The 26,534-nt window shown below is 41.2% G+C and overlaps 1 protein-coding gene across 2 annotated transcripts in view; it reads right to left on the bottom strand.

Moving 5' to 3' along the window:
* TMEM2 (transmembrane protein 2) overlaps positions 1 to 17,800 on the bottom strand; it is a 66,289-nt gene extending 48,489 nt beyond the window's left edge. The window contains exons 1-2 of one of the 2 annotated variants that reach the window (XM_012721540.1): positions 17,356 to 17,800; positions 1,277 to 1,619 (exon numbers count right to left, since the gene is read on the bottom strand). In XM_012721540.1, the coding sequence (XP_012576994.1) occupies positions 1,277 to 1,607 (331 nt within the window). In that variant the 5' untranslated portion in view covers positions 1,608 to 1,619; positions 17,356 to 17,800. The remainder of the gene's footprint in view (positions 1 to 1,276; positions 1,620 to 17,355) is intronic. The other variant, XM_004677575.2, reaches the window with a different exon arrangement.
* Positions 17,801 to 26,534: the final 8,734 nt, after the last annotated feature.

Genomic DNA, 26,534 nt, shown 5'->3' with positions numbered 1-26,534 from the left:
GGGGGGGGGGGGGGAGTCAATACCCTAGTAGTACAGGGTCTCAGGGCTATCCTCAGGCCAGCCATGGTATGAGTTTGATTCTCAGCCATGGGGGTGATCCACATGACACAGCAGACCTCTTTTGTTTTGCCCGCTGTTCCCCTAAGCAGTATATTTCAGTATATCTGCCTATTCTGCTCCCCACTGTCTCTGATGAATCCTCTTACCACTCTTCTTGAACCTCTGGCCTACACCCCAGTTCTTATATGCATAAATAAAAATACATCTTAAAAAAAAAGTCAAGGTAAGGCTGAATGGAATGCAGTATTTATTAGGTATTTATAATGTGGTCTGCAGGAATGGTCAGAAAGAAGTATTAGTATTATCATTCCTAGGACTTTAAAGTCTATAAATCCGTAATGTACCAAGTCTTATAGATGGTAAAATGTTGTCCATTAAAGGAGACATTTAATTTGACAGACATTTGCTGCAGATTTTAAAAAACAGGCAAAGGTGGACCCCATTCCAGATTATGGTCTGCTTCTCCTTCCATGTGGATAGATAGGGTCCTTCCATGAGGCAATCCTTCACTGGCAATATATTGAGGATAACAATAAAGTTTATCAGTCATTCAAAGTAGAATTACTCTTGGGTTACCAGAAAAGTTATGATAATTTTTTTGTTTTACTCCAAGCAAAAATGCATCATGATTTTTCCAGCAATCTGATTAATTTAAAAAGCAAAGGATATTTCCTATTTGCTATTTACTTATGAAATAATGAATGTTATTTAGATAAATATATCAGAACTTAAACCTTCTAGCAGATGTTTTCTTTTCTATTGATTGTTCCTCAGAAATATCTGAAGATTCTCTTTTGAAATGGTCTCCCTAAATGGTTTCAAATGGAAGAACACAAATATAATTTTCATAAAAATAATCAAATGCAGTTGACCAAAAAAACTTCTGGCAATATGAAAATAACTTTTGCAAAGGGTGAAATTGTACTATTGTACAATGAAGACTTCTAAAATTAACATTTTGAAAATGTTCCAAGAACATCCTCAGATTGCCCCAAAGTAGTAAAACACAAAGGAAAGACAATCCTTGAATTTTACTATTTCCAGTGGATTCTTATAATTGCTGTCATTCTTAAGAAGTGTCACCTAATTTTCTCTAGTTGGTATATTAGTTAGCTAGAGTCAACTTAAGCTACTAATTTTTTTTCCATTTCATTCTACTATTCCCTGACTTCACTCTCCTCCCCAGCATACGCTCTTCAAGCACACACGCACTTACCATCTGGAGCATATCTGGAGGATATTCCTAAAATGACTGCAAGTGCAACAAAAAATAAGAAACTAGTAATAGCAAAGCAAATGAAAGTATTTTTGTGCCTTCTCTGCTTTTGGCTTTCTCTCTGGGTTTGCTGTTCTTCAGATGAAAAAGCAAAGGTAGCCCGGGCTTCCTGTCTGATGGAGGTAAATTTGGCTGAAGCTTGGCTCTTTGGAGGAGGAGGGGGACGCAGTGGGACAACCTTCCCTGGAACATAGCCAGATGAGCGGTGGCTGCTTCCATTCTGAGGCTGCAGGAAAGCAGGGGCGTGTCCCCTGGAATCAGTGGTATACATTATCCACTGTCACTGTGAAAAAGAAAAAGTTAAGGTTCAGAAATCTGAGGATTAAATGACTTTTAAAAATACATTAATACTGTTATAACATAATTCAGGGAGGCATAGGGAAGTATGGAGTAGCTGAATTATTATTTCATGTTCTCTGATAGGTGTCTTTTGTCCTCCAGTCCAGAAAGGTAAATAAAAGTTCCCCCAAAAATTATGGTTTGGAAATCAAGGTGATTAAAACCTTGTGAAAACACTTGTGAAAATAAAGATAACTGACTTATATCCACAAGATTCCCCTCTCTCAGTAATAGTACATGCAACATAAAAGTAATTCTTACCAGGCCCTCCCTGGTGGTGCAGCAGGTTAATGCACTGCACTATGAAGCTTAAGCCACTTCCTCATGAGTTCAATCCCTGCCTGCTCCGGAGGAGATCCACATGGTGAGGCAGACCTCTCCTGACCCGCCCGCTGCTCCCCTCAGCAGTGTACTTCATCCATCTGCCTGTTCTGCTCCCCACTCTGTCCCTGGTAAATCCTCTCACCCTCCGCATTTCTGGACTGTACCCCAGTTCTGTATGAATAAATAAATAAATCTTTTAAAAAAATAATTCTTACCATTAATTACTTGCCAAACAGTATACTAAATGCTTTAGAATAATAATTTCTAGTTCTAAAATCATACTTAGGGACCTCCCTGGTGTCTCAAGGGGTTAAAACACAGCACTAGGAAGCTATGGGCGGCCACTGCAGCATGAGTTCAACCCCTGGCCAGGGAGGTGACCCACATGGTGCAGCAGACCTCTCCTGTCTCACCCGCTGCACCCTCAGCAGTGTATTTCAGTAGATCTGCTTTGTCTGCTTCCCACTCTGTCTCTGGAGAATGCTCTCCACAGCCCCCAAACCCCCAACCCCGCATCTCCAGCCGTACACCAGGTCTTCTATGCATAAATGAATAAATCTTTAAAAAAACCATACTTAGGTAGATGGGTAAACTGGTTTTAAAAACTAAAAAGAGGCCCTCCCTGGTGGCACAGTGGGTTAGAGCACAGCACTGAGAAGCTGGAGCCACTTCCGCATGAGTTCGATCCCTGCCTGCCCTGGAGGTGACCACATGGCATGGCAGACCTCTCCTGACCCATCCGCTGCTCCCCTCAGCAGTGTATTTCGTCGATCTGCCTGTTCTGCTCCCCACTCTGTCTCTGGTGAAGCCTCTAGCCACCCCTGAACCTCTGGCCTATACCCCAGTTCTGTAAGCACAAATAAAAAAAAAAAACTAAAAAGAAAAATGAAGCTTATTCAAGTTTAATGACTCATCTAAGGTTAGACAGCTGGTAAGTTTCAGTATCAGGGTTTAAATCCAAACTTTCCTTCTACACCATAAAGCACTGTCTCTATAGCAAAATTGATGGACTATACTCTTCTCATTATTTTAATCAAATTTAATATGTAAAATCCCAGACATGGCTTAAATGCTTGCTTACTGAAATACCACAATTGCCATGAGGTCTACTTTCCTGCATTTTCTGTAGACTTTGCTGCCACCCCAAAAAACGCAAAGGATGTCTATCCTGAGATATAGCAGTCCCTAGTCCTAAGAAGGATCTTCTGTGATTCGACCAAGGACAGAGTTGGACACATGCTTCCCACACAGGAAGGACTGCTCTGCTCCAGGCATTAGGCACACTTAAGATTTGGAATAGAATGCAAAGCCGTTCAAAGCTTTAATGTACAACAGAAACGTGTGGGTCTTAGTGAATTTTTCAGAGCAGGTTTTCAGTGACACCAGCTTGTCCCCAGAGATTCTGGCAGGCAACTTCAGGACCTTTACACTCACGTAATCAGTACATCCAATTGTTGTGCAGCCTGAAACAGCAGTTGCCATCAGGCCTGTCAACCAGCAGCTGAAAATTCTCCTCCATTGATTTTACAACTTTCCAAACATTACATTCTCCTCTTGAAAGGCTGCATTTTCCCATTGGATCAGAACACATGATATTCTTAGTATTTTTTATTATGGTAAAAAAAAATATATATATATATATATGTGTTACCATTTTAACCATTTTTAAGTGTATAATTCCATGGCACTATGGACACTCACAGTCCACTTCTATCCTTTTCCAGAACATTATTATCATCCCAAATAGAAACTGAGTAACCAAGAACAAGTTCCTATTTCTTCAATCTAGTGCCAGCATGCACCAGGCAGATTCAGGAACTATTTATACAGAGAGAGAAAGAAAATGAAGAATGATGTAAAAAAAATAATAATAAGATAATAATAAAATTTAAAAAGAGAGAGATGAGGAGAGTCCTGGACATCTGTGAATTTTTCAGGCTTTAATGCTCTCTGGCAGCCAGGTACCCAGGGGTTGCTGGGAAGCAGGCAGGTAACCGAGCCTCCCAGCCCCCATCATGAGTCCCCTTTGCTCCCTCTCCATGAATCTTTGCATTCTTTCTCTGGGTATCTCTCTCCAGTCATCTCGTGGCCTCACCTCCTTGGTAGTCACACAGCTCATCCTGCCATGGCCACTGCCACTGCCTTGTTTGCCCCAGTCTCTAGGCTCAGGCATGTACACTTGCGCATGCGTGCTCAGCTCAGGTGTCCACCATCAGGCACTGTGCCCCACTATGGCCCCTGCCTATGCTCCCAAGCATCTTCAGCATGAACACAATCAAGGTGACAGCCACAAATGCTAGTGGCATATAAAGCCTGATAAATTCATTTACCCTACACGCAGTCTCCCAGGGCCTGGTAACCATTATAATGACTTTTCGAAAATATGAAGTCCGCTTACATCCCTAATTACTAAACTATGCAACAGCTACCTTTACTGATTGTCTTCTAATGCCATTGCTCCTTCAGCTGCAAGTCATGGTCACCTGGTAACACCAAGGCCCTGCACCGCACCCCAAAACAACCCAAAGACTGAGGCCCAGATTCAAGCATTGTGTTTTAAATGCTTTCCACATGATTCTAATGAGTGTGTAGGTTGGGGGTGGGGTTTGGAGTTGGGAATCCCTGGTCTAGCACAACTGTTCCCAATTCTCACTATGCATAAGAATCACTGGGAAAGCTTGTAATAAATGTAAATCTCTGGCTCTCCACCCCAGTGAGTCTGGCTTAGACAGTGTAGAGTCCTTCATTTTACATTTTTAAAATATGTATTGGTGACACCTGAAGTAGTTGGTAACACTTCTAGTATTCCTATTCTAGGCTCTTCAAATTGAAGACAAGATCCATGTGTCACATGAAGAACACAAAGTGGCCCAAAAGACCAGCATTGTTCCAACAAGTTCCAAAAGACCAGCATTGGTGTTCAGGTGGTTAATTTTCCCACAAGATTTCTCATGGTAAAACAATGTATTTCTACCTTTGTTTATCACCTAACTATAGACTGAATCTACTTAGAGAGAAAAATCTGACATCTTTATTATCTCCTTAACACCTCACATTTTTGTTAAACAGTAACTGGCATACAAATATTATAGCTAAGGTATAATTCATAAACAAACCAACCAACAGAGAGCAGTTACTGCCAGGCCCTGCCCTAAACACTTTACTAGTATTAAGTTATTTAATGTAACAGATCTATGAGTAGGTACCACTATTCCCATTTTACACAGGAGAAAGCAGAGGCCTACGAAAGTGAATTAGTATATAAAAGACCCAGATATTTGGTCCCTAGAGTTCAGATGCTTTAACAGTTACACTACTGTTTTTCAAAATAACTGCACAGCAATACTCTCAAAGATCCACTTTTGCATGATGTCACTAGAGTCTGAAAGGGCACATTAATCTTAGGAATCCTACATGAAGTTCAAACGATTATACATGATTCTATACAAAAGAAGCTGACACAAAAAAAGGATTTCTCTTTTTATTTTTTGTATTCCCTTTTAATAAGTGCCTAAAAGTTTCTAAATGAAACCTTACTGTTTCTCTGCCAAGTCGAAAAAAAAAAGTTATGCCATGTAATGTTCCGACAGCAATGACTGGATAAATGTTATTCTGAAGCTCAATGGCTTCAGAAACATGATGTTGAACCTTCTCCATTATTCCCATCCTTAGCAACCCGAGCACCCTAGTCGCCTGTCTTCATTCAATATCCTTATAATTATCTCCCTCATCCTCTGCCAAAACAATTAATAAGATCCTAGACATAAGGGTACCTCTAAGTTGCTCTAAACTACAGCAAATCCATAAACACAAAATGTGGTCATTAATGTGACTACAAATGAGCGTTCTCAGGAGCCAAACAACCTGGAAATTAACAGGGATAGAGAGGGAATCGAATCAAAATTGATGTTGACTTTCCCTGGGGCAAAGGACATTCCAGAGCCAGTGTCAGTCAAAAACACCTGGTTTGTGGGGTTTGAGTTCTGAACAAAAGTGGTTAAGCTTAAGCTTCATGACAAAGAAAAACAATACTACTCAAGGTGCTACTGAAGAAAACCACTGCATGAACCCAGCAACCCAGGAAAAGGAAGATGAGTCTGCGGGAGTGAGAGCCTATAAACAAAGACCCCTCCAGGCTCATCCATTAACAAAGAAAGAACTAAGCTAGAAATTTTTGAGTGCCAGGCACACCAGGGTAGGAGGAAATCAGGGCTATAATCTGCTCTGAAAGGGTGTGGGACTCTTTTGTTTGAAGCTGCAATCATCTGATATGTGATTGTTTCAGAGTGAGAAAGGTTGTTATTACTTAACAAACAAAAGGGCCCTTCTGTGAGAGATAATGTCTCCAGATGTACCCACAATAAAATAAAAGGCACTGAGAGTAAATGAAGTCACCATGCACTGGGAGTAACTTGCATCTTCATGGTCACAAAAAAGTATCCTAACATCAAAATGCAAAGGTTTGTTTGCCACCAACTAAAATAGTCAATAAATAAAAAAATAATCACGGTTGCATTTCCCCTGTAAACCTCTTCAAAGCTCTATTATGTATATCGTGAACTCATCTGCTTTGTTTAACATGTCAATGCATAAGTAGTAGATAAGATCATTCTTAAGTAACATGCAATAACAACTATATTTTAGAATAAACTACAACTAAATCAGTCATGTTTTATGCAATTTTCCCTCTCAATTTATTTATATTCTCAAAGATACAAATATCAATGCAGTGCTTTAAGATATCACTTTACATGTGGGAGTAGTATTATGAATAAGCTACTTTAAATATATTGATTGTTAGATATAGATTTAAATGATCTAAGGGGGGAAAACCGACATTTTCTCAGCCAATAAGCAACTGCGAGCTCTTGCTGTCTTTAGAGGATGGTGGTAGGAACTATGAGGGGTAAATAAAAGATTTACAGCATCCTTAAGAAATGTAAGCCTATATTCAATTGTGAGTCACTTGCTTGAAAGCCCAGGAAAAACTGTGAGAATGGTGGTCAGGTTCCCAGGCTATCTGAACAATGACTGTTTAATCCAAAGATTTCTAGAGTTCATGATGTTAGTTTTGAATTGGGAGTCTTGAGAACAGAAGAGGGACCTAACAGAGGAAACAGGGGGAGTTTCCTTAGGCTTTCAAGGTGACTACCATATGTGGGTTTTAAAATTTTAAAATTGGTCCCGAGATTTTACTATGATGAACCTTGTTAACTTTCTTGTAGCTCAAGAAAGGCAGGGTATGTATGTACGTTCAATAAACACATTTGATTTATAATTTAGTAATAAATTACATAAATAATAACAGAATGTAACTTGTTTAAAAGGGCTGTTTTTCTGGTAGAAAGCACCTACTATTTAGACCACTTCCTGTGTAAACCCCTAAAGTCATACAGATAATCCAAATAATCCACTCATTTGTATTGAATTTGGCAATGCACTCCACAAAGTTCCTGATGCGTAATTTAGAAAATTATATTATGAATATTAATTAAGTGGAAGATAAAAATGGTAGATTGAGCTGAATTATTTAAAAAATAAAATCAGGTTTAAAAGTTTTCATAGGAAAAGAACAGCACAGGAATTTAGAGAAGCACTTAAATAGATGATGAATTACAAAGAATATGAAAACATATCAACTAAATAATATAAATGCTGAAGAAAGGAAAGCATTAAAAATCTAGTGCTTTTGTGTAGTACTTAGTTACAAAAAGACACCTTAAAATGATAATATCCTATTACTAGTAATAGGATATATTAATGAGGAAGGATTTAATGGGAATTCCAGAGTGTAGAATAATAATATCCTATTAATATCCACTATTATTAATAGGATATTATCAGTAATAATATCCTGTATGTGTAATAATAATGTCCTATTTTGCATTAAATTCTTCTCTTGGATAAAAAGTATCATAACTTTAAACAGTAGCTCAAGAAAGGCAAGGTGTGTACATTCAGTAAATACATTTAATTTATTTGGTAATAAATTACAGTAATCACAGCAAGTAACTGATTTTGAATTATAAAGTTAAAGGATTGTTGGGTATTTTGATCGGAGTGGGCATGATTTTAAGAAAACTGAGGTATCCTCATGTAAGGTTTTCAAACATTGTGAAAACATACTTATGAAGGTTTCTCAGGATTCCATAAGAAATTTCCTTCCTGTTCAAAATTCCTGGTTTTTAGTTAACGTACATAATTTGTCCATCTCCTCCAGTAGACTCCTTTCTTGAAAGCAGGGACCTCTTACTCATTTTGGTATATTCAAGGATCTTAACACAGAGGAGAGCCTCATTAGTGCTTGCTGAATTTAGATCACAGCAGTCCTCTGTATCGCGCTCTCTCTCTCTCTCTCTCTCTCTCTCTCTCTCTCTCTCTCACACACACACACACACACACACACACACATACATACACACACTGGAAGTTCCCATTAAATCCTTCTTCATTATCTGTGGAGCTCTGGGAAATGTGTCTAATCTCTCTATGCCAGTTGTCCACTTACCACTTCAAGCAAAAAAGTGAACACATTAGGTTTTACTAACTACAAATCCCAGAGTTATTACTGCAATACACAGTTATTACTAACAGGCTCAAATTGGAATTTCTGAAGATTAACAGTAGCAAAATAAACAGACAAGTTTTTCACAATATTTGCAAGAGTTTTAACAATACACTAAAGAATGCAGTAGACACACTAGGAATAGGAAAACATTCCACTGCACTTGACATTGTTGTGCTGGCAGCCAGTATACTTGGATCAAAGGGAAAAAGGCACCTCCATCTGGAGAAAGCAGATTTTCAAGTGTTTCAGTACAAGTGATCAAAATCCAGCTGAAGGAAAAATTTTCCTTTCGTTAAAATCGAGGTAGGTCTTTATAACACAATGACTGTTATACTCAGTCACTGCATAAAGTAAAATATGTCGAGAAGAGGAGGGGTTCATGAGTTATCATGAAATCAAAGAATAGACATTCATAATTATTATCACGTACAACAAATTTAACTAATGGCTCCAATTTCTAAGCTCTAATTTTTAGGAAAAACAGAGAATAACAGCAAAGTGATTTTTAGGCCTGGAGTGTTTTTTTTTGGGGGGGGTATTTTAAATTCAAATTGTGTCTGTAATTAGTAAATAATGAGCTCGTTACTTGAACCATACAAAACAGTTCAGTAAGAAATAAACTTAGTAAAGGAATTCAATAAAAATATTAGATCTATACATGTAGCTATTTGGGAGAAAACAGCCAGGGAATGGGAAAAAATAGTTCACCTTCACTCAGAAACTGGTTTGGCTTCATGTGAAGATTGGCCAAAGAATCAAGTACCTGAAACTTTTATTTATTTTTTTTTTACCTGAAACTTTTACACAGGACAGTGTCTTCACAGTATGTCAGAAGGCACACTGTACATTATCACCTGCACTTGTCACAGCCTTTTGTCTTTTTTCTTCAACCCTCAAAATCAAGGTGAGTCATTACTATACATGATCAGTTCAATCCCACTGATAGAATTGACTTAGAAAGGTGACCATGGTACTCTTTTATTAAGGAATCCAAGCTAATGTTTGAGGTAGGGGAGGGCTGAGGCAACCCTTAATTATAAACCTTTTCCTATGGAGTGAAATAAGGAACTGAGAAACTTTTAATTCTATCCCCCCACCCCGCCCCGCCTTTTCTCTCTTAGGTAGACTTAGACACACATGATGAATAATATCCCTCAAAAGTTGAGCTACTATTATCAAAGAAAGTAACATATACCAGACTTCTAGGTTGGCCTCACAAATTTTTTTATATCTATCCTTTCTCAAGGTACATACTAATTCCATTAAAATATATATATATATATATATATATATAGGAATATTGCAAACATGTAGTCCTAAAAAGTCTGCATATTCCAAAACTATATTTTTGCCACTGAGCATTTGAACTGAAATAAGCATTATTTGAAGTTTCAAGACATTATCGGTTTTTCCTCTTAGAAATTCACTTTTCAGTTAAGCTATACTCTCTTTATTAGAAAATCAGTCAGGAAATAGTAAATTCTTGTTAAGCAAAGTTAACTAAAAAGAATTTGCATTTTTTACATTGAAAACAAAACCATAAATGAATGTGGATCAATATTTAAGGAATTCAATTAGCAAATTAGCTATACAGTCAACTAAAGTGTCCATGTACTTGTTATGTAACACTGGGTTCTTCTAATAAAATAGGCATCCCTCAAAATAGTCTTTATAAGTACAACACCCAATGCCTAACGTCAACCAAGTGAACATTTCCCATTTTAAAGTTAAATAAGTAAACTTTAAGAAATATTCTGTAATTCATGCTTATACACATCTCTTTTATGCAAGGGACACAAAACAGATGTCTTATTTTTCTGCCACAAATATTCACTTATTCGTTTTTCAATACTGTTGAACATATCAATTAAAAGCAATGCTTGACGTTAAAGCTGAGATGGCTGGTAGAACAACTACAAAAAAAAAGCAGAGAATATTATCATGCCCAAAAAAAGAGTAACAGGGAAAAAAATATATAAATCCACCGACCAAGTAGGGAGAACAGGCGACAACAAAGAATACCATAAATTCTTCAATCAAAAATTGAAAGTAGCAAAGTACCCAGGATTCTGACTAATAAGTAAAGAATTAAAGGGTAAACAATTGCGGGGAGATTGTTCTTCTGGAAAACTAGAGAAAGAGAAGGGGGTCAGTCTGCCTACCAGTTCTCTCCTCTTCATTTCCACCTCCTTTGTCCAGATTACTATTCTGCTGATTTCTTTTCCTCCTCAAGTCTTTCTATTGAAAGCTGTTGTCTTTTCTCCCCTCCCGTCTAATACTCTTAGACAGCCTCTTTCACCCCGTGCTCCAACAGCAGGGAGGAGGCCGCAGAGAGACTTCCAACCTGCTGACAGTGACGGATGGCTGTGCAGAAGCACACAATGGCAGGCGCAGGCATGTCATCAGCCTTGCAGCTGGCTGTGGAAAGAAAGAACCAAGACCAAAGTCTGACCTGAGGGAGGCTGATTTAATTAAGGTTATAGCAAAGGCCAGAACTGCCCGTGGGCTGCATTCTCTGCAGAACAGCAGGCACAATGCTTTCAAATACTTCTCAAGAAAAAGAATCCAAGAAAGTTATGTTGGTAGAATGTTTTGAAAGCTGGGAAAAAAATAAAAGACAGCACAGATGGTAAATAGGCATAGGTGTACCAAAAGTTCATAATCCAATGAGAGACATCAACGTGCAATAAGAAGCAGCATAATGAGAATGTTCAGACACCCACAGACAACTAAAATATTCCAACAAAAAAAGAGATGTCCCACTGAAGTGATCCAGAGCTACTCAATCCAGCATCAAAGCAACTTTTCTATTGATGGACCAGAACCCAGTGCACTGTTGTTCTTACCTACAACACAAGACCTATTTTTTTTTTTTTAAAGATTTATTTATTTGTGCATACAGAACTGGGGTACAGGCCAGAGGCTCAGGGGCGGCGAGAGGCTTCACCAGAGACAGAATGGGGAGGAGAACAGGCAGATCGAGGAAATACACTGCTGAGGGGAGCAGCGGGCGGGTCAGGAGAGGTCTGCCCCGCCATGTGGTCACCTCCGGGGCAGGCGGGAATCGAACTCATGCGGAAGTGGCTTTAGATTCTCAGTGCTGTGCTCTAACCCGCTGCGCCACCAGGGAGGGCCACAAGACCTATTTTTAATGCAACTTTAACCACCAAGGGTAAAATCATGCTGAATAGAATACATTCAGTTTTGATCTCTCTTATGACGGAGGCACAAACAGAATTGGGGACCAGTCAAGTGATGCAAAAACTATGCACCTTCAAGGAGCTCCATGCACAGGAGCTGGGGATGGGGGCCATCAGGAGAGGGCCTTAATTACTTAACCAAGTAATTACTTAACCAAGTAATTGCAAAGCATGCAGGCAGGGGCAAAGTCACGAGTCTGGTAGGTGGTACTAAATACATGATTGCCTGAGTTTAATAAATGTATATATGATTGAAATAGTTTAAATGAGTCCAGGCCCAAATGCATACCAGTAAACCTCTACTAATGGTGCCCTTACTTTAGGTGTGCAAACTAAAAGCTATCACTAAATTCTGCTACAATGACCACAACACACTCCCCAACAATGATCAGTATGGGAGGAAAGCGATAAACTTTTGTATTTTCTAAAAAGCTGGCAGGCGAGCAATGGACTACATGTAAGTTCCTGGCCAAAATACAAAACACAGTCATCAGCCCTTCTCCTCCCAAGGTAGGTGAGACCTACACCTACCAGGAAGACTATATTGCACCTCCAGAGTCTCCTGATGTTCATCAAAACGCAAGGGTGCCAAGAATTCAAATGGCAGGAGCCCCAGTAGACAGCAATTTGTCAGCACTAGCAGTGGCAGAGCAAGGCTAGAATCCACCAGGATGGGCAAATGGACTGAACCCAAACAGAAGGAGACAAGGAGACACCCTTCAAAGCTAAAATCACTCACACAACTTGGTGATCAAGCATGTTTCTCGAGAAAAACTGACCGCACACTGTGAAAGGCAGCCATATGGAAAGGCCAGGCAGTGTGTGAATCAGCCCAGGCACTAGGAAAGCAGCAGTTGACATTAATCAAAAGCTGTCATTAGCCATGCTGAAGAGGACTCATCTCTCACTTGACCTTTTCAGTTATAGCTTCCTGCACATCCAACTTTCTTTCAAACTGGTAGCTTCTCCATTAGGAGCACTTGGTTTCTATGAGGACTGTGCCATTGGATAGCAGGGATTGGCTATCAGCAAGCATTGTTTGAGAAATTAAAGTGACATTATTTTCATTTATGAAGCATATTTTTAAAAATCCTCTAATAAAGTTGATTTTAAAATGGTGGCGCTAGCGGTTAATAACAGTGTTTGCAAACCTTACACCAATACATTGCAATATGTAAATTATATTTTTAAAAAACTGGGATAAACTATTATAACCCAAAAATGGAAGAAAAAAAAACCAACAATGTGGTTTTTATCACACTATTTTATGAGTCCATTTTCTCATTCTTTCTGAAATGGGAAGCTGACATTTGCCCTTGTGTTGAACTTAATCTTTCCAATCTGTAATATGTTAATAAGTAATTTTCCAACCTCATTGTATGTGAAAAAACTATTCATTCTGCAGGGAAGTGAGTCATCACTAGCAGAGACCATTAGGGCAACAGAAGGCTTTCAGTGTCAATAATTAAGCAAAAGCCCCCAGACCCCATAACAATCTTGCTCTTCAGAGAGCCTCAGTAATCCCACATGACCAGAGCATCTAGTTTGTGGCAGACATTCCTATGTTTTAAAAACACATCAAATTCAAGAGTCAAAGAAGACAATTCTTTTGTGAGTGGCTCCATGTAGATTTGTAAATTGCAACCCTTTCAGGGAACAATGGTTTGATTCCACTACTATTCAGGGTTAAAGTCAACTTTGAAAGCTATCAAAGTTAATACTGTCATAAGCTCTCCTAGACAGATTTTTCATACTATGAAATCTCACCAAATATTGCCAAATTTTTACCCACTGTCCAAACTAAGATGGAGCCTGATAATATATAAAAGATTTATCGCTCATCAGCAGGTAAGAAAAATAAATGTCTTGTTACAAATTTAGCTCCAAGGGTAGTCTAATAACACTTTCAAAATGAAATCACCTACTATATCAAAGGGCTCATTTATTGAGAGAAAACAATTTTGTGTTTTGAGTCATACACAACTCCCTAGTTTGGTACTTTTTTAGAACAGACATTTTAATAAAGACCCTGCCTCGTTATCGCTGTATCGTCCACAGCAGCTAACTTGGTGCCTTTGCAGTCCAGGGAGAACAAAGGAACATGCAAACACATTTCTAATATCCTGTATGCTGATTCACAATACAAATCTGATGGTTTCCTGGAAAATGCCTCTTTAAAAAAAAAAAAATGCAAACTTCTGCAATACTTTTAATTATGTACTGTTTATAGAAAATCCAAGTAAAGTTAACATTTTCACATTTAGTTCCTTATTTGGCAGACATGTATTACAAGTATCATCACCCCACTATGTACAACATTATCATCTATAAATTCTCCCAAATGAGAGAAATCTTGTGTCTGCCATAAACTTGGATGCAAGGGGTTCTAAGCCCAAATGCACATGATTTCACCATCAAAATACTTATAATGGTTAAATTGTTAACTAAACCAACAAAAACAAATTAAAGTACACTGGAAGAAAAAAGTGCTGACTGGAAAAAGAGACAAAGAGGTTCCTGTCCCTGCTTAGCCATTAATTTACTGTATGACTTTACCTAACTAGTTAGTCTCTGTGGGCCTCAACTTCCTCATTTTAATAAAAAACTTTAAGGCATTTTCAAACTACACACCAAGTTTCAGCACACGCAGCACTGTGCCAATGACTGATTCACATTCATACTATCATCTTCTTTAAAGTTCACATTTAACAGGTTAATTTTAAATATATGAATATGGATGTCTATCAAAAGCAATTTATTAAAATGTCAGATAAGCTTAAGTTCATTTCAAGTAGAGAACTAAGTCAGGATTTTAAAGCAAGTATTGCTTACAGACTCAAGTTTCACCTAGCCAGCTGCTGCTATTCTTGAGAGAATAGCCTTTCTTTAACAGTGTAGCTGAAAATTACACCTCTACTAATGGAGAAAACTGGTATGGGTGATTTTCTTCATCTCAAAAATGTAAAAACATAGCTTTTTCTTTCTTTTTCTTCCCTATGTTCTATATTATTAAGGTAGAGGAAAGCAGAAAGGCTGGCTGGACTTGGGAGGCAAAGAGAAAAATGAAGAAGTCACAGAGCATACCCAGACAAGTCCCTTTTGGCGCATGTACTGTACTAGAGAAGCCTCCTTCCAATTAGTGTTCACAACCCAAATGAAATAAAGATTTCCTGTGACTGGATGGGAAGAAGTCTGAACAAGTGAGGAACGCCATGTGACAATAGCTAACCTACAGTCTGAAGACTTGCCCTAAAAATTGAGATTCACCCATTCTGGAAAAGGTAATAAAAGTTTTTTACAAACTTTAGATTTGTAAAAAACCTAAGCTTTCCCCCAGCCTTATCTGGTTCTCTTCTGGGTTCTTACAACATCCTATGAATAATTCTGCAAATATTTACACACTTACAAGACCTTATAATCTTTCATTTCCTTTTCTCCCAGAATATACTTAACAACAGAGATTATCTTCAACATTTTCCTTATAGCTAATAGTCACCACACAGATACCTTTGTTTCCTGTGACCTCCCAAGCTTCAACCACTCCCTCCAACTCCCTCCCTATCAACAAGAACACCTAGCAAAGCTGGTAAGCAGACTGCTTCCACAGGGCCCAGCATACAACAGGCGATTAATAACTGTTAGCTGAATGAATGGTGAGTATAGATTAATGAATGATGCAATGCTCATAAATACAGCAATTCACAAGGTATCCAGAATTCTAGGTTAATCTAAATCTGAAATTGATAGTAACTATCTAAATTTTCTCTTTCTGAAGTGTGGTTAGTCAATCTCAATTTCAGAAGCTTGCCCAGAGGCGCACAGCTAATAAGCAGTAGCTTTTCACATTCAGAAATGGTCCCTGGCTGTCTCCTCTCTAAGACAGCTGGCAGAAAATAGGCTTGATTAGGTCTTTTAGAACTGGAATGAGGTGTTTCCCCATTCTGGTTTCCTGTTGTGAAATGTGAGACTTGGAAATCTGTGGGTAACAGGCTAGATCAAGAAAGAAGACTTTGTACTCAAACAATGAACTATGACAAAAGAAGTCTAGCCAAGCACCTTGTAAAAATTTACTGATTCTACTTCCTAGGTCCCAGTACCAGTTTGGGGCTCCTAGCATTAGCCGATGACTCAGAATCCACTTCTAATCATAACTTTTTGAGCCTGTAAGCACACATTCATCAGGTATCAGGTGGACTGAAATAAAAGCCAGAAAAAAAGATCTCGGGTTGCATGCCCACGTGCTGATCTAGTAGTACAACTGCACACAGAGTGCTGAAGGTGGTAAACTCAAAAGAGCCCTTTGAATAATCAATCAAAGGCACACTCAGAGTATGATGCCCAGGCCAATTCTGAAAACAGCAAGCTTCCTTCAATTGTCAAACAAATATTGCTAGCTCCAGTTCAGCCAACAAAAAATCCATAAAGTTAAATGTTCTCAATGTGCTGGGTTTTAAGACAGAACTATATCCACTAGGCAAGACTGGCTGCCCTAAAGATTCAGGCCTCCCTCAGCTCAGGTGAAGCCTCCTTCTATCCCAACTTTTTTTTTTTTTTTTTTTCATTTTGTTCTGGATAGAGTGCAGGAAGACAATATTTGCATATCCTCAACAAGTGCAATTATGAAATATCTCATCATATTGTCACACTGAAGCAAAGGGAGTGAACACAAGGCAGTGAGTGGCTCCCGTGTGGAATAAACGTTCTTAAAATTAGTTGGCACTCCATCCTTAACTCCTACTACTGATAAAAGGTGACACCTATCAAAGTCTATTTTCATAACCTCGTGAGGTGAATCTGAGAGCGGTTTCCGCTCCTCGGTGACACACATCACCCATCCTTCAGCTGAGAGAATCCACAGACATCAGGACCTTGGTTTTATTTTATGGAGTGTAGTCAGTAGCATTAACTGCAGCATTTGGGGGTCCACACAAGGGGGGAACCCCCTTCCTTTGCCAAGATCTCTAAACTCAACAGAGCAAAGCCAGTAATAAGGCTATCCAAACTCCACCACCAATCACCACCACCGTCAAGAGAACTGCACGTGATTTTAATGCCTTACCTTAGCTTAATTTACAGAAAGCGGGGTAGGAGAACCCACAAACCCAGAACCGTAGAAACAAAGATCACCCCACAAAGGCGGCGGCACACTGAAGCCGCAAAGCACATTCCATCAACCTTTCAATGTAGTCGGCTTCCTGTGGGGTTCATTCCCCACCCCTGTCCTCTCCAGAAAGTTTAAGGCTGTTCACACCGACTTTCAAAGGTCCATTGTTTCCTTCCCGAAGAACGTAAAAAAAAGAGAGGAGAGAAAGAAATCAAGAAGTACTTCCCAAAGATACTTAGAGAGAGGGCTTACTCGGGGAAGTCCGGTTACTCCTAACACAGACTGGGGAGAGCCGGCGAAAGGCGGCGTTCAGGGAGGGCGGGAAGGTGCTGCGGGGGGCGGGAAGATGTTTTCCCTCTCTGCAGAAAGCCCGACGCTCAGACCGCCCGGAGCCGGGAAGGTGCGCACCACCCGGTCCGCGTCCTCTCAGCAGCCCCCGGCGGGCAGCGAGGGGGGCGGGGCGGGTGACCCCATTCCTTCTTACCTTCCCCTCCCCCGCTTAGGGACGGTTAACTCAGGTGTCTACACCGCGATCCAAAAAGCGGGAGCCGAGCTCCTGGCGTCCGCTGGTCCGGATCTCCTTTCCATGGCCAGGGAGCCCCTCAAGCCCCGGCGCCCGCCGCCGCTGCCGCTTTTACGCAACTGGCAGCCGCAGCCTCTGCCTGGAGGTGAAACACTCTTGGCCCGGGAGTGACGCGCACGTCTCCCCGCCTCCGCCTCCTCCTTCTCCAGCGCCGAGCCTCGGAGGCCGGGGCCTCGACTCGCTCGTTCCCGCAGCAGCCGCTGGGCTTTCTCCACTCTTTCCCCTCCCTGGAGGAAGAGGAGGAGAATCGCGGCCCCGGCGGCGCTGGTCGAAGTGTCCCGGTGACAATGGGAAGGAGGCTGCGGAGGGGGGCACAGAGGGGTTCCGGGAGTCGCGCTTGTCCCTGGTCGACGGGCGCCGCGCCTCGCTAGGGTCGCGCTCAGCCTCCGCCGGCCAGACAAGCGGCCCGGCTCTGTGGGCCGAGGGCTGCGGATTGGGCTGCCGGCGCGAGAGACGCAGGGGGCGGAGGGAAGGGCGAGGCCTGAGGCCGGAGGAGGCGGTGGACTCCCGGGGCTCCGCCCACCTCCCCGCCCCCTCTCAAGCCCGCTATGCGCAGGCTGCGGACGCGGGCGCCTGGCGCCTGGCGCCCAGCGCGGCGGCGTTGGGGAACCTTCGGCTTGCGCACGACGGGAGAGCCAGGCGCGCTCCACCAGCTTTCTGGGCTGCGGCTGCACGCACATACCCGCCTGGCGCCACAAACACACGGGTCTGGCTGTACCTGAGTGTATCCCATCATCTTGCCACTGAGTCCGACCTTTCCGCACCCCTGAATCCCGGCTGACTGTGACCCGTCACCCCCTCTCTGTTCAGCTTGACCCTGAGTCTCTCTCACCTCCTAGCTTAATCTGACACTGCGCCCCCACCACTTGCAGGTGAACCCGACACTAAGTGCCCATCGCCTCCGGGACGAGCCTGACACTTCATCCCCATCACCCCTGAGCTGAGCTGGGCTTTCTTCGCTCCTGTTAGAGTCCCCTGTTATCCCCTAAGGCACTTCCACAACAGCAAATTTTTTCTGCCGCCGGCCACCGCATCACGGCCGCCCCCACCTGGCCACGGCGGGCGTAGGAGTCTTCGTCCTTTCGAAAGAACCAGTTGCTCTCCACTCAGGACAGCTCCTCTGGCAGCCGGGAGGAGTCCCACCACCCGGCTCTCAAATCAGAATAAATATAGATACTTCTCCCCACGCCCCCTGCTAGCGCCACATCGGAGTGGCTGTCTCCTAGCGGGAGTGGCGCTGAAAGCCACTCCCTTCCCGGTTCCCCCTCTTCCCCACTCCATGCCTGGGTACCTCTCCATGGACGTCCGGACCACCGCTGAATAGCCGCCACCGTCCGGCTGGAGATGCTCTCACTGAGGAAAAGCCTTGGCTTCCACGGAGGGCGCGGCCGGACTTGATCAGTCAGACCCACGAGGTCCCGAGCTAGTGACAGCTGCAAGGTTGCCAAATTCTGGCCTTTAATTCAAAATTGGAAGTTTTCCCGTTAGGGAACCCTTTCCCTGAATACTGTACAGATAGGATTGTTCAGTTTCAGGGTTACTCTCTTTTTGTTTCCCCACCCTTTTAATAAAAATTCAGTCATACAAAATCATGACACATCCAGCAGGGGAATTCCCTATTTTAGGGGTGGGGGTGGGGGTGGGGGAGGGCTAATCGTGAGGGGGGGAAGAGGAGGGAAGGAAAAGGGAGAAGGTTGATTCAGGACTTTGTAGGAATCAAGTCTTCCAGTCTTGGCTGATGATAAGAGTCTCCTGGGGCGTTTTAAAAAAATTGGATTCCCAGATCTTGCACAACTTACCTAGAATATGAAAGCTTGGGAAGCAGTGCTAGAATGCATACTCAAAGTAACTGAAACTTTGGAAAGATGCCCCAAAACAGCAACACGGGCTTGAAGAAACATTCCTTAACGTTGGGAACCTCTTCAGGGCAAGGACAGAAGTTTCTTAAATAAGGCAAATAGCTGTGAGTGACAAACTGGAAAAGACAAATCATAAAATATCTGTGATCTTGCCTTCTAAAAATAGGGCAGGGAATGTGGTATGCTGAAAAATAACCCACCAAAGGTATCAGATCCTAATTAGTAGAACTTATTAAGTGTTCTCTGGAAACAGGATATTTACTGATGTGATTATAGCATGACTCTTAAGTTGGGGGGAGAATTCTGAGGTATCCGGGTATCAACTAGCTGCAAACCCCAGTGTCCTTATAAGAGAGGGGCAGGGAGAAAACTTTACACCATGGGGAGTAGGCAGTGTGATCACAGAAGCAGAGAAGAGTGATGCAGCCACAAATCAAGGAATGCCAACAGCCGCCAGATTCTGGGAGAGGCAAGGAAGGATTCTTCCCTAGAGCTTTCAATGGCATGGTATTTCTGCCCACACCTTGAATACAGCTCAGAGGAAATGATTTAGGGCTGTGGCCTCCAGGAGCATGAGAGAATACATTTCTGTTGTTTTAAGCCACCAAGTTTGTGGTGATGTGTTCCAGCAGTTGCCTCGTGTGCTGTGAGAGCTAACTGACATTAAAAATGCCTACTTTCTAAATCTTTATTAAGGGCCAGGCACTTCGCTTGGATACATAACTTAGGATATGTATAACTTAATTCTGCCAATGACTATTATTCCAATTTCAGAGATGAAGACACAGGGATCAGAAAGTGAAGGAGCCTGGATAAGGTCACCCAGCAGGAGCCAACTGAAATTAAATCTGCTGACCCCTCCAAATTAAAACAACAATTAGAAATTCATATAAACTATATAACAGAAGTTTTGAGTTTAAGACATCTTACTTCCGTGAATTATATCCACTGCCAAAACCAAGGGAAACAAATATGAATAGTGAGGAAGAGCATGCATGCTTGGGTTGAGAATAGTTGACTGTGGCCATTGGGTTGGAGAAAGGACACAGAAAACTAAAATGGAAATATAACTTTCTGTGAATCCAAATCTATCTTGAGTAATGTCTATTTTAAAAAGAGGGGACAACATTGAAACTTTATGTAACCTACCTTTAAAATTTCATAAACTTTTGTTCTTGGACTATTTATCTGGAACGTGAAAAATGAAAGGGAACTCATATGAAAGGAAGTTATAAAGGAGAGGGAACAAATGAAAAGCCAAATGAGGGGCCAGAACATCTCTGGCCTCTGAAAGTGTGCCGCCTACTGGGTTTCTAGGGGAAACAGGCTCTGAGACAGGGTGACAGGATGTTCACTAAGGAATGCCCATGGTTCGGGCGGACAGCTGTGGATGGAGGACCAGGAAACAGGACGGAGCATAGGGATAGGTTGGGTTGCAATGTGGACCTACAAAAGTCTTAGCCAACCCCTTGCAGGTCCTGGTACTAGCCAGTTCCTTCAGAATTATTGTGTCTAATTTGCTCTATCTTTTTTGAGCCTCCTGAATCAGTCTTTGGAGTGGCCTATCCTGGGAGGTGGCCTGACCTTGAGCAAGGTGACTCTGCAGCTGACACAGTCCTTGGAAGGGCCAGCTGTCAACAACACTCAGAACCAGGCAGCATGTCTTCCCTTGCTGGCAGCTCCATGTCACCCACTCAAGTGATATGTGACACCTGCACCATAGGGCTGCTCTTATGAGTAAAAGCCCCTTTATGAGAGTGGGGTATTCATTTGATGTGTTCTTTTTTTTTTTTTTTTTAAGATTTGTTTTATTTATGCATGCAGAGCTGGGGTACAGGCCAGAGGTGTGGTGGGTAAGTAGATTCACCAGAAACAGAGAGGGAAGAAGAACAGGCAGATGTACTGAAACACTGCTGAGAGGAGCAGCGGGCAAGTCAGATGAGGTCTGCCATGCCATGTGGGTCAGTTCCCTGGCCGGGAATCGAACTCATGCTACAGTAGCTTTAGAGAGCTTCATAATGCAGTGCTTTAACCCACTGCACCACCAGGGAGAGCCCTGATGTGCTCTTTTTATCCAAGTTGGTGGCAGTGTTCACAGTCCAGAAGCAGGAGAGCACACTAGTTACGTCAGTTTTGGTCAGTCACTTTCCCCAGATTAGACCCAATATCTGTAACTCACTAGCGATATAATTTTGGACAAGAGGCTCAACCTCACTGTGCTGCAGTTTCTTCACATAAACTTGAAAATATGAAAAATGTACTGGTTATCAGAGGGACGAGATTATCAGTGTAGGAGTTTAGGTGGAGGGAGAGTGAAGCATGTGCATACATGGGAGTGAGAAGGTGTATCTCCAAAATCTTAATGGTTGCATAAATGTCTTATAATAAAATCTGAGAAAAAACAAAGTTGAGAATAGTTGAGTTCAAGGGAGGACACAGAGATGACTAAAACGGAAATTAAATTTACAAATTACCTTCCCCAAAAAACTAATAAGTAAAAGAACTGATTCAAAACAGCAAGAACATGCAAAGACTAGGGAATCATGAAATTCTTACATTTATTAAATTAACCAAGCCACAGTATTCCCCAGAGGTCTGAGCTTCAGAATGAATTTAGTGAATGATTTTGAAAATTAGCATGAATTATACTAATAAATGTTACTAACTCCTCTCTCTGTAAAAAAAAAAAGAATAAGGGCCCTCCCTGGTGGTGCAGCGGGTTTAAAGCACAGCACTGAGAAGCTAAAGCCACTTCAGCATGAGTTTGACCCCCACCCTAGAGGTGACCCACATGGCATGGTAGACCTCTCCTGAACCACCCGCTGCTCCCTTCAGCAGTGTTCTTGTCAGTTCTGCCTGTTCTGCCCTCCACTCTTGTCTCTGGTAAATGCTCTCACTGCCCCTGCACCTCTGGCCTGTACCCCAGTTCTGTATGCATAATAAATAAATCTTTTAAAAAACTAAAATATGCTTTATAATCTACAAAAAATACAGCACTTCATGATCACAAAAAAAATTAGTGGGAATATAATAATAATAATAATAATAAAATAGTAATAATAACTACAGAGTAGTTATGAGAATTAAATATTGCATAAGGCAATGCATAAGGGTTTAGCTGTATATACCTCATAAATTTTCAGCAAACTGTGTTAGCAGTGCCTGTGTTATCTCTTCTTTCGCCCTTCATTGTTGGTTAAAGTGGAATCTTATACTAGCTTATACTTGCAATGACTTTTCTGGGGTGATAGGAAATTGAGTACACTTGGGATCCAGGCTGAAGTTGTAACCCCTATTACTTAAATAAAGCTAGAACTTTCTTTTTAAAAAAAAAATTTAAGTGCTACTTAAATAAGTAAGTTACTTAAATAAAGCTAGAACTTTCTTTTTAAAAAAAATTTTTAAGATTTATTTATTTATGCATTTGTAGTCCCTGAGAAATATGTTACTTAAGAAAAGCTAGAACCTGGGCCCTCCCTGGTGGCGCAGCGGGTTAAGGCACAGCACTGAGAATCTACAGCCACTTCCGCATGAGTTCGATTCCCGCCTGCCCTGGAGGTGACCACATGGCGTGGCAGACCTCTCCTGACCCGCCCACTGCTCCCCTCAGCAGTGTACTTCATCGATCTGCCTGCTCTGATCCCCACTCTGTCCATGGTGAAGCCTCTCACCACCCCTGAGCCTCGGCCTGTACCCCAGTTCTGTATGCACAAATAAATAAATCTTCCAAAAAAAAAAAAAAAAGCTAGAACCTACTTTTTAAAAAAATATATTTTTTTAGGATTTATTTACTTATGTATACAGACCAGAGGTGGATGGTGGGGTGGGGCAGTTGTTGAGAGGATTGACCAGAGACAGAGTGGGTAAAATAGTTAGATCAACTGAAATACACTGTTAAGGAGAGCAGCAGCCTAAACAGGAGAAATCTCCCATGCCATGTGAGTCACCTCCCCTTGGCTAGGGATTAAACTTGTGCTGCAGTGGCTGCTGATAGCTTCATAATGCTGTGCTTAAACTCCTAGTGCCACCAGGGCAGGCACTGGAACTTACTTTCTTAATGATGAGAAACAATGACCACTCTCCAAATATGCCTTGTTTTTCCAAACCTCTCTGGCTTCAGTATGGCTGCGGTTCCTCCCATTTCTTTGCAATACCATTTCTCCTATCCTCTATCCTGGCTGGCCCACCTCTTGCTCAAACTTGCCACTGTCCTGTTCATCTCCTGAGAATCATACTAAATGTCACCCTCTCTGTGAACACCCCCGCATCATTCACAGCCTCCCTTCAGCTCCAACAGTTCTGTGCACACATCTGGTACAACTCTAACACTCTGCTCTCTGATATTAAGTGGCTCTGACCCCCAGTCACATCCTTCCTGCCCATGCCCTGACAGCTCATAAACTGGACACCTGAATATTCAGAAATTCAAGATGGCGTCTCATTCACTTTTAGATCCTCAGGGTCTAGCACAGTGTCTGGCGCTGCTTGCTGAATAGATGACAAAGAGTTCACAGGGCCTTTTGGAGATTGAGGAGGGCATGAAAAGCTGTGATTTGGAAAAAGTTTATGTCCTCTGTTCAGCATTTTAGTGCCTCTGCTTACTTTGCATTTTCCAGCTCCAAGCCCTTTTAAGACAGAAACTCACTCAACCATCATCCATTCTACCCCTTTCTATTTTCCCCCCAGGCCATAGAATTAGTTCCTACAGGGTTTCATTCTGTGAGGGTCTGAACAGACCATTTTTTCCATCATGCTTTGCTGTTCATACCTGTTCTTTATTATACTTTGTGTGTGTATGGAAAAGATTCTCTGGATCATTAATGTTTCATGGGGAAGGTGTTGATATGCTGTTTGCCATCCTTCCCTTAATTAAGTCTTAGACGAGTTTTTCCCCCTTGGAGCAGTGCAATAACATTACAGAATGTTAGTGTGACCTTTCTCTGTTGTAGGAGAGCTGAGAGTCTACAAAGCCATCTTTTCTTTCTTTATGTCTTTCAGTCCAACTAACCTCATTCCCACATTTCATCAACTTGTGATGACTATATTTCTAGTAAACTCTCTCTCTAGATACTTGTATTAAGGTCTGAAGTAAACAATTCTGATATAGCTAAGACACAGTCATTTTAGATATAGCTGGCACAGTCATTTTAGAGAACAGAAAAATATTTATTTACTTGTTAGGTAAGTAGGAATCGATCCGTTTTCTTTTTCTCACTTAAGAACACAAAATTCTACTGTGAAAACACTTATATCCCATCCAACATCTTCAACATTTCCACAAATGCTCTAAGTTACCTATTATTAGTTATTTTTCTATTTGAAGGACCTAAACAAGCGTCTCTTCCCCCCCCCATATATAGATAGATAGATATAGATATATTTTGTGATTTTGCTCTGCTATTGACACCCAGACCCAATATGTTGAAGGGTCATTTCCCTAATCATATCATTTCACAACTGAAGACTCTATCTGGAAAAGGGAAATAAGTTGTGTGAGTTTATTAAGAATGAAGTTGCTGCTGTGACTTATTTTGGATAAAGATTTTCTTGTACAATGCTTTAAGATACATGTTATATTGTTACCATGGTTTTATTAAACATCTGCTTGAAGTTGAAGATATTTTGAGTTGTCGCAAGTTATGATGCATCTTTGCTTGAAAAATAGAGGGGAAAAAATGTCATGACTTTTCTGACAACCCAATATATATACTAAGGAAATAGTAAGGAAAATGTGGCTTTATTTCATTGTATTCACAAATTAAATAATGAATTTGTATAAAAAACTGAGAAAACTGGGTATATATAGATTTAAATTTGAAAAAATGCTTGTTATCCTGAAATCAAGCATTATCTATCTCCTGGTTTATCCCCTTTTTCCCATTTCTTCCTTCCAGGCAACCAGCAAAGAATAACCCAACGGGCTTGTTCAGGCAGATTTCACTCTGTGTCCTCGAAGTCCTGAGTTGTCTTGTTAAAACGAGCTACCCAGCAGGAGGAGAAATTATATGGAGAGGAAGTTCTGCTTTCTCTTTCTCCTTACACTGAAAGACCACGAGTAGCAAAAGAGGACCACAGACATTCTAGAGAGAGAGAGAACACCCAGCCATCTCATTACCCAGCTGAGTTGAGCCACACCTGCTCCACCAAATAAACACTGGCACATGAGTCACCACTACAAGTAAGGCAAGGAACTAACTGGCTGAGCCTAATTCAGATTTCGGAATTATGAGTAGATGAAATAGTTGCTATTTTAAGGCATTAAGTTTGGTGTGGTTGTTATGGAGCCACAGAAAACCTGAACCAGGCTAGGAGTGGGGGAGGGAGTGTGCCTGGATGGTGGGGGTGGAGTGTTAACATACATCTGAGGAGGTGTGTGAGCCTGTTCCCCTATATCATACATTGTGTTCTAAACCAATGTCACCACAATAAAGGGGAAAGGAAAATATCCCAGGGGGCAGATCTTGACTGGAGGCTTTTTGTTCTGTTCCCCCAAAGGATTTCTGGCAATGACTACAAGCCATCGTGATTATCCTAATGGGGCAGTGTGGAAAGTGGTCTTCACTGCTGTAGGCACCCTGCACTGCACAGGACAAAGACTGGGCTCAGAATGTCAATATTGTCAAACTCTGAACTAAATAAAGAGCATGTGTATTTAAGTTGTTGATGGATAATTGTCAGTATTTCATAGAGAGGGTGGTGATGTATCTTTCTAAGAGCAATATCTGGAATACTTATTTCCTACTACCTCACAGAAGCCTATCTATCACCAGATATCATATAAATATAAATATAGACATAGAATTATCCCATTAGAAATACTATGTCATCACTTCAACATCTATTTATTTAATAATAATTGAGGATGTCTATACAATTGGAGGTTCATATACAAAAAGTCATTTATTAAGTTCTTTTTTGTGTATGTTCTATGTTGAGCTGCTATTCTCTTTGATTTGTAAAAACTTGGTATGGATTGGGGAAACTCTCTCTTTGTTCATGACTAGAGTTGAAACCATGCTTCCTTGTTTTAGCTGACTGAGAGTAGTCAGTAGTTAGAAAGCAAACGGTACTAAGAAAACGACACTTTAGTGAGAAAATATGTTTGTAAGCTGCAGTTTAAACAGTGCAAAAACTGACAAATGAAATGTTGAATAATGAAAGGCCATCTTTTGGTATCTGAGGTGTGATTGCAAACTAATATTTGCAACCAAGAACCACACA

This window comes from Condylura cristata, unplaced genomic scaffold (genome assembly GCF_000260355.1).
Source record: "Condylura cristata isolate star-nosed mole 26May11 unplaced genomic scaffold, ConCri1.0 scaffold00006, whole genome shotgun sequence".
Taxonomy (NCBI): Eukaryota; Metazoa; Chordata; class Mammalia; order Eulipotyphla; family Talpidae; genus Condylura; species Condylura cristata.
The sequence above is the reverse complement of the archived record's forward strand: the minus strand, read 5'-3'. Positions and strand labels throughout refer to the sequence as shown.